This window comes from Panicum hallii, chromosome 9, assembly GCF_002211085.1.
Source record: "Panicum hallii strain FIL2 chromosome 9, PHallii_v3.1, whole genome shotgun sequence".
NCBI lineage: Eukaryota > Viridiplantae > Streptophyta > Magnoliopsida > Poales > Poaceae > Panicum > Panicum hallii.
The window spans coordinates 7,645,793-7,663,516 of record NC_038050.1 but is presented as its reverse complement, the minus strand read 5'-3'; the positions used below and the strand labels follow the sequence as shown (position 1 = coordinate 7,663,516).

Sequence of the window (17,724 nt, the reverse complement as noted above, 5' to 3'; positions counted from 1 at the left end):
GGGCCGCTGCCGACGCTCGACGGGCTGCTGCTGCAGGTCTTCTCGGTGGCACACAACAGGCTGACCGGCCTTGTGCCGCCGCCGCCGCTGCACATGCCCGCGGACATGGAAATTGTGTCCCTCGCCGGCAATCTGCTGGGTCCAGTGCCGCAGTTTGCCACCACTGTGCAGAACGATGTCGCCGAGGCAACCGCGACCGGGAGCTTCTGCCGGCTGGGCCCCGGGCCGTGTGATCCGGACGTCACTTCTCTTTGTCAGGCCTCGACCCGGCGATGTACGCCGGCGACGAGGATGGAAGCTCGACGGAAGACGAGCTCACACAGCGGAACGCACGCTAGACACACTTGGAACACACGGTGGTTTTTGGCGCTGCGTACAACGAGCAGCTTTTTGTTCTTTCTCTTCTCTTCTTATCGAAAGGGAAACAGCAGAGATGAGGATCGTGCCGCTGCTCCTTGCGGATTTGTCGCGTGTCCATCCCCACGCCCGCAAGTGCGCTCACGTCCGCAATCCCAGGCATCGTGAACGAGCTATTCCCGGTCCACGGCCTCCTAGCGCACGGTCACCACAAGTCGGAGCTCGTGCGCATGTAAGCAGAAATAAACGGCACGCATAACTAACTAGCCAATGCGTAAGGAGTACTAAACACTCTTCTGGCGATCGCGGCGGCGCTGCACTTCCCGGAGGTCCTGGCGAGAAGCTGGAAGCGCAACGACGCCTGTTTAGGATGGTTCGGCGTGCACTGTGGGGGTGAGGACATGGACAACGGCGGCCGCCGCAGGGTCAAGGGCATCAACCTGTCGCGGCTGGGACTCAACGGCACCATGGACCCAGCCTTCGCTTCTCTCGTCTCACTTCGATTCATCTCGCTGTCCGGGAACAATATCAGCGGCGGCGTTCCGACGGCCATCGCGACGCAGCTGCCGTCCCTGCGCGTCCTCGACGTCTCCGACAACGCGCTGGCCGGCAAGCTGCCCAAGTTCAGCCGCGACGTGGAGGTATGTGCGGAGGGGAACCCGGCGCTGAACATCTCCAGCTTCTCGCCGCCGGGCATCTCCGGGAACCAGCGTTCAAGCCTTGTCGTCGCGGCTGCGGCGGTGCTAGTGCCCTATGCTTCTTCTAGTTTGCTCGGCGTCGTGTTTAGATGTTGACTAGCCGGCATTTAATAGTCCTCTGCTTCTTGTGGCTTGTGCTCAATGGTCCTCTGCTTCAGGTGTGTGAAATCCTAGTTTATGAGTTGAGTTGGACCTGCTCTCCGTGTGTCATGACTTGGGTTGACTCTGTTGTGATCAATGTGTCGAGTTTAATTTCAGCTACAGATTCTGCACAATGCGTGCTCTCGTGTTCTCAAGACAGATTTTTATGTACAAGAATCTATTTCCTAGGTAAGTTTCAGTACAGCAATCACAAATCAAACTCTGCAACAGGGGCTGCGAAACAGAACAGCTTTTTATGCTGTAGTAATAAGGTTCAGTCTGTACAGAAGTACCAGAAGACCAAACTAACTTCATCGCACACAGCCTAAACTAGCTACCTCAATTCAGTTGTTCATCATAGATGACCCAACTTTGATCACTCCTAAGGTTGAGGATCACCATGTAGCTGGATGCTTCTTGCTGCACTTCATGTGCATCTTTTGCCTGCTCCTCCTGTGCTTGTTCGCCAAAAGTGGTATAGATTGACCAGAAGAATCTGACCGAAATGTTGGTTTCTGAGATTCCAGTTTGATCCTTTTTCAGACAAAGAGATGGCTGTCTTCAGGTCACCTACAGAATCACATATCGTCTGCAATCAACCTTTTTTGTAAAAATAACGAAAAAAGTTCACTAGAACCTTTGAACATACAGATGGTTACATATTATCTGGAGATATCTGCTGTAGTGAAATGTAATGTTGTTGTGAAATGCGCAAACATTGAACATACATGTTGTAGAAGATTAGCTGGAGACATACATCTTACATATTCAGACTTGGCTAAGCAAACACTGCTATTCTGGGCATCATAGCACCAGAACCTGCAACTGCACGCAATGTACTTTCATTAATGAATCATTTTTCTTAGCCACAAGCCTGAGTAAACAAAATATGAACCAATAAGATTAGACAGTTAATGAGTTGACCAGAAGGTACAAAGTTACCTACTTCTTTTTCAAGACATCTAATGTAGACCTATCAGTAGTACAGATACATACTCCCAGTGACATTTTGCAGGTCCAAGTTGTAAATAAAGATTAATGGGTATGCTATACAGTCATATATTAGTTATTCAAAATACTCCATTAGATCATACTGAAATTCTAGCTACTGTTCTAGATATTACCCATTCGTGTGCATATCTCATGTACTCCAACGTAAGCTGCAAAACCAGTCTACATGTTGGACCAAAGAATAACTTAGATATAGAAATTTCTGAAAAACAGTCTACAAGGTTCATCATGGTATTTCTTAGGGAATTGAACCCGGTGCTACTTCCTGGTATAGAACCAAAATTTTCAACATGACAATGTTAACAGTCAATCAAGGATGCATGACTTCTCATTTACCTCAAACACACAAAAATAGGGTGTAAAGAGTTACCTAGTGCAGAGATAAACCTTACAGGAAGGGGAGGGCGATGTAGCACCACCAAGGTACTAACCATGAACACCACCACCTCCACAGCAGGGGACCAGATGATACATGGAGTGTCAATTCTGTGCAACTATACCACAAAATGACCATGCAATGCCATACAATAAAGCCTGAAATAACTGATAACTTCAGCAACTAAAATCGCAGAAATCTGTTAAGGGTGAACAAAAGGTCAAAGTTAGATGAAGGGAAGGATCGGCATCTGACATCAGGCTAGTTTTTCAATTCGAGCGGGGCGTGAGTGCAGCATCACAGGCGCACCTCGAACTCCAAGGCGCCGACTTGCGCTTCATGCCGCAGCCGCCTTCGTGCGGCACCATGCCACCCCCCTGCGGTGGCCACTTGGGCGCGCCTCCTAGGACAGCAGAGGGAGGGAAGCGGCGTTGAGGCCGGGGTGGAGGCGCTGGGACCGAGAAGGCGGCAGAGCGCTCGCGTCTCAGCTCTGCAGTCTGCACTGAGCCCTCTTCCTTCAGGTTCCGCCAGGCGAAGCTTTTCCACCCCGATTCCGCCGGCACGAGCTGTAGAGCCAGCAGCGCCTCGAGGACGAGCATGGAGAGGCGGAACTCCACCGGCAAGCCCGTCGGGGAGGACGCCGGCGCGCACTAGTGCGCTGTCGTGTCCGGCTGCCGGGGGCCGGGGAGTAGTCGGCGGACTCGGGATTCGGGAGCTACGGATTTGGGGAAGGGGATCAGCCGACCAGAGCAGCTCAAGAACAGAAGAGGCCTGATTCATGGGGTCCACCGCTCAGCGACTCACCGAACATGTTGACCACTTCTTTCTGTTCTGAAGAAAAGTCAAGAGGAGCATCGGTTTTGACCATTTACGGAAAGCCAACAGAGTAAACAAACATGTGCATTGTCTTTTTAACATATATGAATCCCACAGGAAGATATCTGACTCCTTTACTTGCAAAAGCTCCTATCCCTCCCACATTATGGAAGTGTGGGAGCGTTAATAACTCCTGTTGTGAGTAATTATGCGGTATCCCCATTCATCGAAAAAAATACAAACAATATAGTATAACAGCTCACTGTATCACTTTTGACTTCAAGATAAACAAAAAGATAATAAGTTTTAAGAAGATCAAGTATCCACACACAAGTTTTGTCATTGAAGAAACACTTGTGAGTAGCCTAACTGAATGGGGCGTACGAAACAAGTTGTTTACTCTAACTGTGGATAATGCTAGTAACAACATTAGCGTATGTGAGGAGTTGATAGATACTCATAAGCACAAGTTGATGTTTGAGGATGCACATTTGCATGTAAGATGTTGTGCACATATCCTAAATACTTTGGTTCAGAATGGGATGGAAATTATTCATGAGGGGATAAAGATGATTCAAGAGCTTTTGAAGCACATTGATTATTCACCCTCACGAATTCGAGCTTTCAATCAAATTGCAATGATGAATGATCTTCCTACAAAATATGGTATTGCTCTTGACATGGGTAGAGAAGCACTCAAATACAAAGTTGTCCTCAATAGCTATGCAAATCAAAATGCTGAAATTTATCCAAATAAACAAGAGTGGATAAAAGCTGAGTTAATTTGTGGGTTTCTTAAAACCTTTGAATAGGCTACAAAGACAGTATCGGCTGATAGGAAACCAACTTCATATATGTTCTTACCTTTGATTATTTTGATTAAGCAGGCCTTGGATGACTATGCTTGGCAAACAAGCGTAGTGCCAGAAGAGTTGGCAGTAGCCATGAAGATCAAGTTTGAAAGGTATTGGGGCTTGAATGTTGATTCTAATCAGCACAATGCTCGAAGAAAGAAAAAGAACTATGATATAAACATTGGTATTGTTATTGCTATATTGGTAGATCCAAGAGGAAAAAAGGAATATCTGGAGTTCTTCTATCAGAAGATTTGTAGGAATACGGATCAGATTCATACATATGTCAATGTTGCTCTTGTTTGGATGAAGAAATATTTTGTAGAGTATGAGCACCGTGTGAGGAGAGCTGATGCATACTTTATGGCATATTCAAGTGAGGAGTAGCACTGTGGACTCACCGGTGCTTGCAAAACGACAGCTGGAACAAGAGTTCGCAAATTTCAAGTCAAGTCGGAGAAAGACTTGTGCACCAAAATCTGAAATTCCCGATCTTGTCAACCATGGCACGTGATTTCCTTACAATACCTCTTAGTACCGTGCCTTCCGAATCAGCCTTTAGCCTTAGAGGTAGGATTCTTGGGGAGTCCAGAAGCTCACTAACTCCTGAAATGTTAGAAGCTCTACTATGTGGAAAAGATTGGTTGTTCAAGGAAAAAGAAGTAGATAATGAAGGTATAGGGATTATTTGCAAAAGTTTCTTATTTCATTGTTGTTTGATTTTTTTTTCAAGTAAAGGCCGATACTAACATTTGCACTGCAGGTCAAGATCTTTGTGAAGATCAGTCGATCAATATTTCTACCTTGGTCATTCCATCAGGTACAGCCCAACACACTCATTCTAGATGAAATTTCATCGTATTTTTTTCCCTGCATGGTTCCAGTAGTACTAATAAGTCCTTAAATAATATTGGTCAATCTATCAGATACAAGTATATCATTTGGAGGTCGAGATCCTGCACTTTTGTGAAGTTCTGGTCCTCATGTAAGTTCTGGTTTAGTTTGTCTAGTTATATTAATGCAAAATATTTTAGCACTTGGCTTGATATTAACGCATAAGATTCTGCTCAACTTGTAAGCTTAATTATCTTCTGATTATCTTAGTTTCTTTTCCTCTGCTGAGAACTCCTGCATATGGAAGCCAATATATTTGAGTGAAAAGTATTTCTGAAAAGTTCAATTGACAAACCTCTACTATTTTCTGATGATGTTGTTTTCAGATTTCAGTTTGTTCAGCTTAAAGTCTGCAGCGAATGAAGTTCTTTTGTTCTTATTTTTGGATGCTTCATCATCATACAAGCTCTTCTAATCACCTACCTGAGTCTTTTGGTTTGGTTAGGTATGGGATGAAAGGAAGTCACAGTTTGGTGTGTTTGGAATTCTGCGCGTCGACGAACAGATTGGGATGGGTAAATTAATTGTCATATATTGCACATGGGCTGGAGTGGGTACAGTGTGGATCCCAGCCCATTTGCAGAGCGTACTCGTATGCGACCATAAACTGAACAAATTTGCAAATTCGCCCACGCAACGCATAAACATCGACCTGTCTGCGCATTTTATTTCCTTTTCCTCTTCAACGGTATCAGAAAATAAAAACGACTAAGAATCACACTCGATCAGGAATAACTTATTATCAGGGCTCCTTGCAATATAATTGCAACAACGAGAAAGAAAGTACAGAAGCTAGCCGCATGGCTTGCCGATTCTTGGGTTTGCAGAAACGTCGACTGAAACAGTGCTGGCGAACTTGGGCACCCCGCACAACTTGTTGCCGGCAGCATCGAAGACGCGCAGGTTCACAAGGTTGGTGGCGTCAGGGAGTGGTCTGAAAAAGGAGTTGAGATCCAACCGGACTTCCACGAGGCTCTTCATGCCGGCGATGAATGGTCTATGCGCCCCGTGAGGATTGAGCTCTGGCCACGAACGTCGAGGAACTTGATGTTGCTGTTGCTCCCGAAGCCGGCGGGTATGGCGCCGTGGAGCGCATTCCTCGCGAGCGACAGGCTCTCCAGGGCCGGGAACGCGGCGGTGCTGCCCAAGTAGTCGGGGAACGGCGACAAGCTGATGTTGTTGGCCGAGAAGCTCCGCAGCCTGGAGCAGGTGAGCAGGTCCTGCCGGAGTTTCGGGCCTACCATGGGGTTGTCGTCGAGGTTTATCGTCTCGAGGGCGGGGAAGGCAGCGAAGGAGCCGTCGGGGACGTCGAGGAAGCGGTTGGAGCGGAGGTCGAGGGCGCGGAGGTGCTGCAGCGGCGCCGGGAGGAGGGGGAGGTCGCCGCCGGTTTGCCCGGTCAGACTGTTGAAGCCGAGGTCGAGCTCGGCCAGGAAGGTGAGCTTGCTGAGGTCGGGCGCGTGGAGCCAGCCGACGAGACCGGAGCGGCTGGCGCGGATGGAGGTGACGCGGCCGGCGCTGTCGCAGCTCCCACCCGCCCAGGCGCCGTCGCAAGGGTCGGCCGATTTCACGCCCCAGCCGAGCGACTTAGCGGCGCCGGTTGTGTTGGCGATGGATTGCATGGCCGCGGCGTCATCAGGGTTCGCCGGCGCCGCAGCTATGATCCAGGGGAGGGCGCCGAGGACCACCAGGACGGCAAGAACCGGGATCGGTGTTCGGCCTGCCATTAGGAATACAAATAGAAAATCAAGCAATAAAAGAACTCACTATATATATACACGGTAGTATTGTGTATGGATTGTGGGGAAGCAATGGCATCTTTGCTTTCCTAAGGCTTTGCCAGTCCAGCATGCCAGATGGTACTCACAGCTGTGGATATGTACACACAACGGCAAAACGTGAATATGCACATGATACATTGAGCTTATTCCGGGCATGCTGCGTGCACGCCAAAGTCGAGCACCAGCAGACCAGCTAGCCGGCGGACACCGCCGGAGCAGGGACGTATGGAGTCGCGCAGAGCATGAGAGGGTTCTTCCTCCGCACGCCGAGCCCCATGGCCTCCTCCATGTCGACCTCGTCCTCGCCGGGGGGCAGCCTCCAGTCGAAGTGGTACATGAGCTGCAGCAGCGCCAGCTGCATGCCGGCGAGCCCGTAGTTGTACCCGGGGCACATCCGCCGGCCGGCCCCGAACGGCGTGAACTCGAAGTGGAGGCCGTGGAAGTCGGGCGCGCCGTCCTCGGCGAACCGCTCCGGCCGGAACTCCTCGGGGTTCTTCCAGTACCGCGGGTCCCGCGAGATCGCCCACGCGTTCACCACGATCCGCGACCCGCCGGGCACCACGTACCCGCCGAGCTCCGCCGTGGCGATGCTCTCCCGCGGCACCAGCAACGGCGCCGCCGGGTGCAGCCGGATCGCCTCCTTCATCACCAGCTTCAGGTACTTGAGGTCGCTGTTGCGGAGGTCCGTCTCGGTGATGGTCTCCTTCCCGCGGAACGCGCTCCGGATCTCGTCCTGGAGCTTCCTCATCACCCGCGGGTTGCGCACGATCTCCGACATGGCCCACTCCGTCGACGAGCCGGACGTCCCCGTGCCGCCGGCGAACATGTCCTGCAGGTACGTACGCACAAATTTGGTCGATGGAATCGAATCACCGTTTCAAAAAAAAAACAAAAAGAACGAAAAAAAAAACTGAAGATGCAGTAAGATACCAAGACGACAGCTTTGATGGTGTTGTCCGTGACTGGGAACCCCCATGAGTTGTCGTTTTGCTGTTGCAGCGTGAGCATGACGTCGACAACGTTCTCGTCGACGATCTCCTTGCCGGCGGCGACCCTCGCGGCGCGCTCCCTCCGCCTCTTCTCGATGATGTCCACGAGTATCCGGTCGAAAGTCCGGTGTATCTCCCGGAGCTTGCGCTTCATCCCGCTGGCCTCGCCGAGCACCTCCCTGAGCCGCGGGAACAGGTCCGGCACGTTGAACCCGCTGGACAGCCCGATGACGCGCTTGATGGCGTCCTGGAACACGGGCATGTCGTCCCTGACCTCCCCGAACGACGACCTCGAGATGGTCCGGCTGCTGATGTCGTAGACCATCCGCGTGAGGTTCACCGGCGCGCCGGCCGCCGCCGCCGCGCGGATGGCCTCCACCTGGCGCCGCACCTCCTCCTCGCGGATGCCCTGGAAGGAGAGGATCCGCCTGGGGCTGAGCACCTCGTGGATGCAAAGCTTGCGGATCCGGCGCCAGTAGTCGCTGGTGGGCGCGAAGATGATGTCGGCCCAGCCGTAGCCGCAGATGCCGCCGACGAGCAGCCGCGGCCGGTTCGCGAAGTTGGGGTCCTGCACCTTGAGCACCTCGCGCGCGAGCTCCCGAGAGGTGACCACCACCAGCGGCATCGGCCCGATCCGGAGCATCATGATGGGGCCGTGCGCCGCCGCCAGGTCACGCAGGCGCCGGTGCACCAGCGTGTTCACCACGTGGTGCACGCTCCCTATCACCGGCAGCGTGCGCGGCCCCGGCGGGCGGCGCCGGGAGCCCCCCCGGCGAAGGAGCTGGAGGATGGACACGGCCAGGAGCGCCACCAGGATGGCGTTGTACATGGTGTCGTTCATGATGGTACGTGTCAGATCGATCGATTTTTTTTCTACTATAATTTCGTCACTCACTGGCTGACACTGCTTTGGCGATCGGAGCGAGCTGAGCTCTAGCTAGCTAGGGCTGCTAGGACGCTGTGGCTGGTGGAAGTCTCGGCTCTATTTATAGCTGCTGGTTTCCTCTCAGTGTCGATGCGAGCTAGTACGTTTTTTTTTTTTTGAAACGAACGCGAGCTAGTACGTGGACACACATGAGGTAGAGCGTGATATATAAAAATTGTATATATTCACTTTCGTGATTCTTCGGTTGGAACGATTGGCCCATTGTACATACCGAGCTTTTTCTTGTAAGATAAGAATTAAAATTAAAGTAACCAAGATTTACCTGACTTGTCCTTTAGGCAGTACAAAAAGGTGTAGTTATTTGTTACTAGCAAGGAATAGTTAAGTACTTAAATGTGAGTGATCGAAGGACGAAGGTCAAATAGGACACCGTCGGTTAAAGCTAGGCGCGCGCACTCTGGCTTCATATGCAAAGAAGAGCAATTGTGCAGGAGTTTCTAGGTCTCCGTAGACTTTACTTACGCGTGTGGTAACTATCACCTCTCCCTGCAGTACTGAAGGTTAAACATGGCTTCACCTTTCAGTGCCACGTACGTTGGTGATCTGTAGTGCCGTAAGCAACTATGTAGAGTTGGAAATTTGGATAGGCAGGGCGGTAATAAAATGGTTGTGTTTTCCCTACTGTTCACGTTCGTTTGGTGGTGACTATTAGAGTGAGCGAGCACACCTCCTCTGCTCACTAATATTTGTTGTCTTGGACATGGTCTTCAATGTGTAGCAAGAGGTGTCCGTATAGTCAAAGTATTACGAGCGAGTACCTAGAGGGAGTCACTACTATACGTAACACCATATCGATTCTGTGTATTTGTCTCGGCCACATTTAAACCCAGGATTAATATAGGTACTAGTCTTAGATCCAACGGCTAGAGGATGGAAGGAATGTTTAGGCTCCAACCAGAACAAAAGAGTCCTTCACGGTAGGTTTAAAAAACAAAGCATCCTATTTAGGATCACAAACGTTGTGTATGTCGGATATTAGGGTTACAAGCGTTGTGCATGTAGGATGGTAAGGAAGCTATAAGCGAGGCAAAAGGTTTTAAGTTCAAATCCCACGAACCGCAGGGATGGATTGGCTTGTGATGATTATTTTTTTTGCCCAACGGACACTAAAAACTTTAGTTCTGGTTGGAAATCCGGAACTAAAGTCGTTTTTTTAAGCAGCGAGTATTAGTACGTAGCAGGTCAAGCTAGCTAAACTATCCCAAATCCCCAATGTTGATTATACACATGTTGATATGCACGCTGATCAGCTGCATGACAGCATGCTTAAGCACGGTGCGTCGTCATCTCATTGGTTACGTTTGTGGATAGGCGTATAGCACATGCAGCATCACATCAGTTGTTGTAATAATACTAGTATAATGCCGTCCTTGCATTGTTGTGCGTGGTGGATCGCGTTCAAAGCCAACCAGCCAAGGTGGTCGTGATGGCCCTGCTGTATCTCGACAATGGTGAGACAGCGATGTTGCATAGTACTCGCAAGCTTGGAGAAGCACGGCCTCTTGTCTTTTCCAGTAGCCACAGGCTGGCGTCCAAGCTGAGTCGCCCGCCCGCGCGCGCGGCCGCGCCTCCCTCGGCTTCCACGTACTACTATGCCGGCCGGCGGCGCGGAACTTCTGATGCGCGCGGCCGGGCATCGATCGATCGCGGCAGCGTGAGTTCACGCATGCCTTCCGTGGCCAGCTGCCCGATCTCTCGCTCGCTCGGAGGTATATATCAAGACGATGATGAGCTACTCCATGCGCGCGCACCTTATCCGATAGCACGGCTCGATCTCTGCTAGTACTACGTCGTCGTACTTACCAGCATGAAGAGCGGCCCGATCCGCTATACTAGTTTGCTCTGTGGTCGACCCGCTTCGAGATTTTCACAGTGAGCAAATCACATAATGCATGCAGTGGACCAGCCGCCGAAGCTGTTCTCTTCACACTTGGTTCACAGGCAGGTCCGCAGGTATCGATCGACGGACGGCCGCGCCAGCCCGGATGATGAGGACCGGAGGCCGCGCTGCGGTTTATTAGGGCCTGGAAAACGCTTGGGTTAGTTTTCACAGTATTTTGGATAGGCATGCAGGACCATACCTGTAATACCACGTGTACGTAGCCAGGACAGTAGGACTACGCAGTAATTTCCTGTCCGAGCGCGTGTGATTGGCGGTGTCACATACCGACATACGTACGTGGAAAACAAACAATACATGAGGATTACCATATTTTATCCTCCACCGGTACCGATCCATCAGCGTCTACTTCCAATGTTCTTCTCCAAGGTGCCGTCTCCCTTGTTAGCAGCTTCCAAGTACTACCATGCAGCAAGATACACAGCTGATGGCGATGGGCAGCAGCATGAGCGCACGCTGACGCAGCACCACATCTCAGTTCGGAGGTATCTAAGATTATTACTAGCCGACGCGCATCTCATTATCAGATGGCCTTTTATTCTGGCAATCACTTTTGTACTTTTTAACCGGTGCATTTGCCTTGTGGTTCACGGGCTCGGAAAACTTCTTCACATCCTGCAAATTTAATTTCTTGGTGATGTTTTAGTATTTTTTTTGTTTCAATTGCCTTAGCTAGGATCATGCAACTTCTATGATGCGGCTACATGATTTGTTGGACAGTTTGCCCATAGGGGTTGCTTCGTAATAATTAATGATAATGCTAAGGTTATGGGGATTGCCCATGATCTTGCTGGCATGTGGTTTTTCAAACTCAGGAAAGTGAATCAAGCTTTATTATATTCATCCAATCCTTTTCTTTACATACTTCTCGTTTTTTTTAGAAAAGAGGTTTCTCCCGCTTTCATTTCAGCAAAACAAAGCGTTCGGAGTTCCAGGTTCAGGCGTGTTGGCGCGCCCGCCAAACAAAAGCTCACAAGAGCTGCACAGGTTTTAGAACTCCGATCAGCAAACAGGAGACGCACTACGGACTAGATCAAGTTGCTCTGTAACGTTTTGCAGCAGCTCCCCCCTGCTTGGTCTGGATTGTCCCGGCGCAGTAGTTAGTACTCCGGCAGCCCAGTTGCTCGTACCGATGGAACCCACCCAAGCTCCGGCAGCGCTGTCGCCTGTTCTCCAATCTTCCAGTAAACACCTCCAGCTGCGACCAATCTTTTTCTCTGCTCAGCGGTCTCCATCTTCTCGCCGTCCTCACGATCCTGATCAGTAAAGTCTTCATGTCTCTTCACGCCACACCCTGAGAACACAGTTCATTCCTTAGTCTCCAAATTGACCATAATACAGCAGCTGTAAAAGTATTTAAACTAGCACATTTTTCATGTCTGATCCACCACTTGGCCACCGATTTAAAATCAGAGCCAAGATCGACCGAACAAGCATTAGAAATGGACTCCCAAGCTAGTTTAGCAACACAGCAATCAAAAAAGACATGATGCACAGTTTCTTGCTCACTGCAAAACAAACAAGTTTTATCTTCCGCTTCTCGTCTCTTTGCCAGATTGTCTCTGGTTAGGAGTTTGTTATTAGCTAAGAGCCAAAGGAAAATATGAATACGTGGTGGAACTTGCAATTTCCACACCACAATTCACAAGGGTGTAAATCTGTTTAATGCCTCTGATAATGGATTAATGATATCATTTCCCTCTGGGATAATGGATACTAGCTGTCGTAATCTGGATACCGGCCCGGATACCCTATTTCCTACGTTGCATCTATGTGGCTATGTAGTTGGTTGCCAAAAGAAAGATGGTTGACAGTGTGTTTTCATTTTCTTTTTTCTTTTGGCAAAGCAGCTGCAGAAGGTGAAGATGAAGAACAAGCACGGGCAGTAGCAGTTCTTTCGGACCCCGAAGCTACTAATAACATGGCTGGAGCTGAAGATGAACCTGAACCGTACCCGAACTTCCCAAGAACGAAGCCGGGTTGGCGAACTCCATGATATACCTACCTCTCGTGGGACTGAGCCCGCCTCCATCGCGCGCTTTGAGGACGTCGTGTTTCAGCATGAGCTTGAAGATGGCTTTGTTAGTTTCGTTCCCTGGGGATTATCTTCATCTTTTGCTCTACTGGAGCTTGGAGCCAAGGACAAATTTGTGGCCGAGGCTATGTAGTGTAGAAATGCTCCTTTTGCCGTTCGCTCATGTGGAAATCCCTGCTGGGACCTAGGTCTAGTTAACATAGATAGATGTGGTGTGCTCACTTCTGAACCGCCGAATACATGACAGCACGCGTAGAACATCCACAGCACTTGTTGGGTCACAACCTGCCAAGCAGGCACGGCGCGCCTTCTGATTTCATCGGGTCAGGCTCCAGGTGGCCCGTGGGCCTCCTTCCTTTTCCGGCGCGGTGTGGAGGAAAATGGAAATAGCCTGGGCTGGATTCTCGCCGCGGGGACACGGCAGCCGCTGCCGGTCGCCGGCCACGTCACCCGGTCTCGGCATCCCCCCAGCCCGCAGCGGCGCGGAGCCTCACAACCTGATCCTCCTCCCCCACACACTTCTCAAAAAAATCCCTCCCGCTCCTCCGCCACCGCCTCCCTCCTCCGCATCGCATTCACGCGGCCCGCGCCGCAGTCGCCGATGGCCGCCGCCACCCTCCTCGGGGCCACGCGCCTCCTCTCCTCCCCGCTGCCGCGCCCGCGCCCGCGCCCACCCCTCCTCCCGCCCCGCCGCGGCCTCCGCCTCCTCCTCAGGCCCGCGCGCCTCCCCGCCCTCCGCGCCCACTGCCGCCCACCGCCTCCCGCCGCGGGGGAGGAGCCGGCGCGGCCCCAGCCGCTCCTCGCCCTCGACGCTCTCCGGAGGTCCGTGCTCGACTCGCTCGCGGCGCTCAAGCGGCCCGCGCTCGCTCTCCTCCTTGCCGGCGCGCTGCTCGCCGCGGCGTCGTCCGGCGGGCCGCACGCCGTGGCGCTGGCCGCCTCGGGCGGGCGGGTCGGCGGGTCCGCCTTCTCCTCGCGCTCCTCCTCGCCCCCATCCTACGGGTACAGCGCGCCGGCGCCCAGGGGCGGGTACACGTCCGCGCCCTTCTACTCGCCCTCGCCCTTCGTCTCCTTCGGCCCGGCCGTCGGCATCGGCTTCGGGGGCTCCGGGTTCCTCGTCGCACTCATGGGCTTCGCTGCGTTCCTCTACCTCGCCGGGTTCCTGTCGGATTCGCCTGGCAATGGGAGTGTGCTCACCGAGACGCAGAAGACCACCGTCCTCAAGCTACAGGTAGGTTTTCGCCATTAGTTGGGGGGATAATACTCCGTATCATATTAGAGACCTTACCATGGAGCCAATTTCCGTAACAACTTCATAGTTTAGCGTGCAAATTGGCAAATAAAGTGTTGTTACATTGGCTACTGTTTAATTGTAAGAAAAATGATGTTCGTCTTACTCTTTCATCCAACTTCTGCATGATTCGAACAGAGCAACAGACTGCAATTCATTTCCTAATTTCGTGCACTTCATTTTAACATGTTGATTTAAGCCACCGCTTAAATGCACTGTAATTAGGCATGACCTGTGGCCAGTGCCCTGGATTCATCGCCTACAAGGCCAGAATTCATATTTCAGACTATTTGATGTAAATTGCGGATTTGTCTCAGATATATTTTTTAGCTGATATTATATTTTATCTACCGAAGCTTGACCAAGTGGATTGTAGTGTTGCTTTTCAGATCATGATAGACATCAATACACAATGTACATAGATGTACAAAAATTGCCAGATAAGATCTGCTTTCTTAATTTTGATTAGTAGTATACATACCAAATAAGATCATGGTACACGAATATACATGATTGTTGCCAAATAAGATCTATTAATTTTGTTATTAATAGTACATACCAAATTTCAGTAACAATATACCGGTGCACAAATATGAGTCGATGTGTCAAACAGAGGAATCCGTTCATAACTTTTTAATCTATAAGTTAACATTTGTTTGTAGGTTGGCTTGCTGGGCATGGCCCGGTCATTTCAGAAGGAGCTTGATCAAATAGCTGAGAAAGCAGATACATCTACCCCAGCTGGGTTGAGCTATGTGTTGACAGGTAAAACCAAATCATACATGCTGCTCCATTTTACTTCTGGAGTTATGGCTGTGTAAGTAGCTGGAGTAAAATACAGGCAATAGAGCAGTTAATGTTACCACAAACTAGCTTGGCTCACACATTAGAGAAGAAGGTGAAATTGGATATGGCACGCTCTGGTGGCATGTGATAAGTACCAAAATGAAACATGGGCTGGGTTGATTCTCTTTGTGAAATAGGATCCCTACGGATCTATAGCAGATCCCTTTCTGGTCATCGTTTGTATTCCCCAATTATTTTGTAATAGCATAGTTCCTTACATCTTCCATTTTTTATTTTGAAATTTGAAGTAATATACTGCTTTACTTAAAGTGATTTTCTGTGTTGACCTTCTGTTCTGATGTGTTTTGCCTCCTTTCTTTATTGATCGGATCTTTTCCCCCTTGGATTGTTGGTAACGATCACTTGCATACTTTGATGGATACAATCTGTATGTGATGGAAATTTGGTGGTTGCTGTGTGCTTGTGTCCTTCTGTATGTCGCAGTAGTCCTTTTTTTTTTTCAATATCTCATTTTGGCAATGATGCATGTCACCTTCTACAAAATCAATACTCTGGATTGATATTTTGTAGTATGTGTATGTCTTTTAAACTGGCATTAAATCATGCATCATGGTCTCTTCTGAAATGAATTCTGTAGATTTTTTATTTATAAGACTTTGCTATTGCCTTGAAAACATGCTAACTGTTTGGTTGTTGGTATGCTGTTTTATAGAGACAACATTGGCATTGCTTCGGCATCCAGATTGCTGTATCTCAGCTTACTCAACGGTAACCACACTTTTTGCTTCAATTATACTAGTTAGCTTGTTTAACAGATTGCATTCCATCTCTTGCTTCCAAATGTTTAATCACTGAAATGATGTAACTCTGCGATTTATCCTGCAATGTAATGTTATGCGCACTTCCAGAAAAAGAGTGCAAAACAATGTTTTCATATATGTTTCCATTTCATCAGACTCCTTTTTTATGTTGTTAGTAATATCAATGTTCCATACATGAGCACCATATCATGTCTTTAGTAGCAAGGTCATATTGGTTCGGAATTCAGTAAGTTTAATGTTCCAATTTCTTTTTAAATCTCGATTATTGTTCTAAAGGCGGATGTGAAACGAAGTATGGACGATGGGGAGAAACGTTTCAATCAACTATCAATTGAGGAGAGGGGCAAGTTTGATGAAGAGACACTCGTGAATGTGAACAGCATCAAGAGGAACAAAACTGGCAGCCAAAGATCAAGTGGTTTTAGCAATGAGTACATTGTGGTATGTAGCCAAATTGCACCAGGCTTGTCAACTAGTATCTTGTGTCCATGCAGTGATGTTGGGACCTTTATGCTGTGCAGTGTCTCAATGTCCCATTATATCATTCAACAGTGTTGTGATTTAGCCAGCATTATTAGCCTATTCATTTAAACCTTCTTCATAAACTTTGCTGATACATATCACGTTGCCTATTGTCATTCATGAATTCAGTTTTTTTAATAAAAAATAGGGCTTTATGATTTCCAGTGTGTATAGGCTTGAGTAACTACGTGTTTCTGATTAGCTGCTTTGCTAGTATTTACTCACCAGGTGATATCTAAGCCTTCTTATTTCATATTTGTAGATAACCGTACTGGTTGCTGCTGAGGGAGTACATAAGCTACCTGCTATAAATAGCAGCAATGACTTGAAGACAGCTCTACAAAAGCTTGGTTCCATACCATCAAGCAAAATACTGGTATTCCTTGCTTGTTTATTTTCTCTCTTGTTCTATCATCAGCTTAAATTATAATCCTACATTCGACGTTCCCTACTCATAAGTCATTCCATGTTGATTGCATTGGGATAAAAATGTAAAATAGTGTGAACTGGCAGCAACCTGGTTACAGTCACCAATATCTACAGTTCTGTAAAGTTGTATTTGCTCCAAAATTTCATCCAGCTTGGCCCAAAAATGGTTCTCTAATCCATTTCCGGTGTATGAGGCTGCAGATCTGGTCAGCAAATCAATAGCTTATTGTAGTGGCATTTAGTAAGCAACATCTTGCTAAATTACAAAGCACTTAGTGCAAGCAAGTTGGAATAGGTTAGAGACAAAATCAACAAGAGCCTCATGAATTCACTCTAAAAAAGATAAGGCAAAATAAGAATAAAAACAAGCGGGGAAAGAAGAACTGAACGAACCAACATGTTGCTAGCCTACTTTCTTATAAAATATAGGTGATTGTCTGCATTTGGTTGTATGCTACGACAATGATGTCTGACACTTTGTTAATTTTCACCACAGGCAGTCGAGGTCCTATGGACTCCACAGAATGAGAACGACACATTGTCAGAACGAGAGCTCCTTGAAGATTACCCGCTTTTGAGGCCTCTATAGAAAGAAAAAGGTTGCAGATTGTGGCCCTGCGAGGAAGGAACAAATTGTAGATTCAGTTTTGGCGGTTTCCTTATTAACTATAGCACAGATCTTATAATTGTAAAAAATTATAATCTGTAATTGACGTCATTGTTAGCAGGCAACATGAAAGTTGGAACATGTAGCGCACTGCAGTGCAATTGTATGTCGGTAGACTTGTTCAGTGTTCCTGACACAATCACACAAGTTTGTAAATAGATGGTGCTGAAAGAACATTTGAGTCTGCATTTTGCTTTCTGTCATGTGCACTGCAGGGCTAAAAAGTTCAGATTAAGAAACATGGATGTTTTTTGTTCAAAAAACAGAAAGATTTGACGAAACCTTTCAGTTCAGCTAACTTCCATGGTCCACGGTCTCCGGTATCCAAGACTGATCGTGCGTGAGATCATTGCCAGGCCGCCACCACCATCTCTTTGTGTGGAAACAATATATTG

At 48.7% G+C, this 17,724-nt stretch overlaps 2 protein-coding genes and 1 long non-coding RNA gene across 6 annotated transcripts; 1 reads left to right on the top strand and 2 right to left on the bottom strand.

Annotated features, from left to right (window-relative positions):
* Positions 1-1,431: 1,431 nt before the first annotated feature.
* LOC112873646 lies at positions 1,432-3,340 on the bottom strand. Of its 4 annotated transcripts, none has more exons than XR_003224797.1 (3): positions 2,893-3,340; positions 1,925-2,782; positions 1,432-1,766 (listed from the first exon to the last, which is right to left on the bottom strand). It is a non-coding gene; the product is annotated as an uncharacterized LOC112873646 (long non-coding RNA). The 4 variants fall into 4 exon arrangements; XR_003224798.1 differs by having other exon boundaries at positions 1,925-2,741; XR_003224799.1 differs by having other exon boundaries at positions 1,954-3,339.
* A 3,778-nt stretch (positions 3,341-7,118) lies between these two features.
* LOC112872695 (5-epiaristolochene 1,3-dihydroxylase-like) lies at positions 7,119-8,755 on the bottom strand. The gene is made up of 2 exons (XM_025935765.1): positions 7,856-8,755; positions 7,119-7,754 (listed from the first exon to the last, which is right to left on the bottom strand). Exons 1-2 carry the CDS (start codon positions 8,753-8,755, stop codon positions 7,119-7,121), a joined length of 1,536 nt encoding a protein of 511 aa, XP_025791550.1.
* A 4,539-nt stretch (positions 8,756-13,294) lies between these two features.
* On the top strand, positions 13,295-17,527 carry LOC112876604. Its single transcript, XM_025940746.1, has 6 exons — positions 13,295-14,023; positions 14,746-14,848; positions 15,603-15,658; positions 15,988-16,152; positions 16,496-16,609; positions 17,159-17,527. Exons 1-6 carry the CDS (start codon positions 13,397-13,399, stop codon positions 17,249-17,251), a joined length of 1,158 nt encoding a protein of 385 aa, XP_025796531.1. The 5' UTR covers positions 13,295-13,396; the 3' UTR covers positions 17,252-17,527.
* The last annotated feature ends 197 nt before the right edge of the window (positions 17,528-17,724 follow it).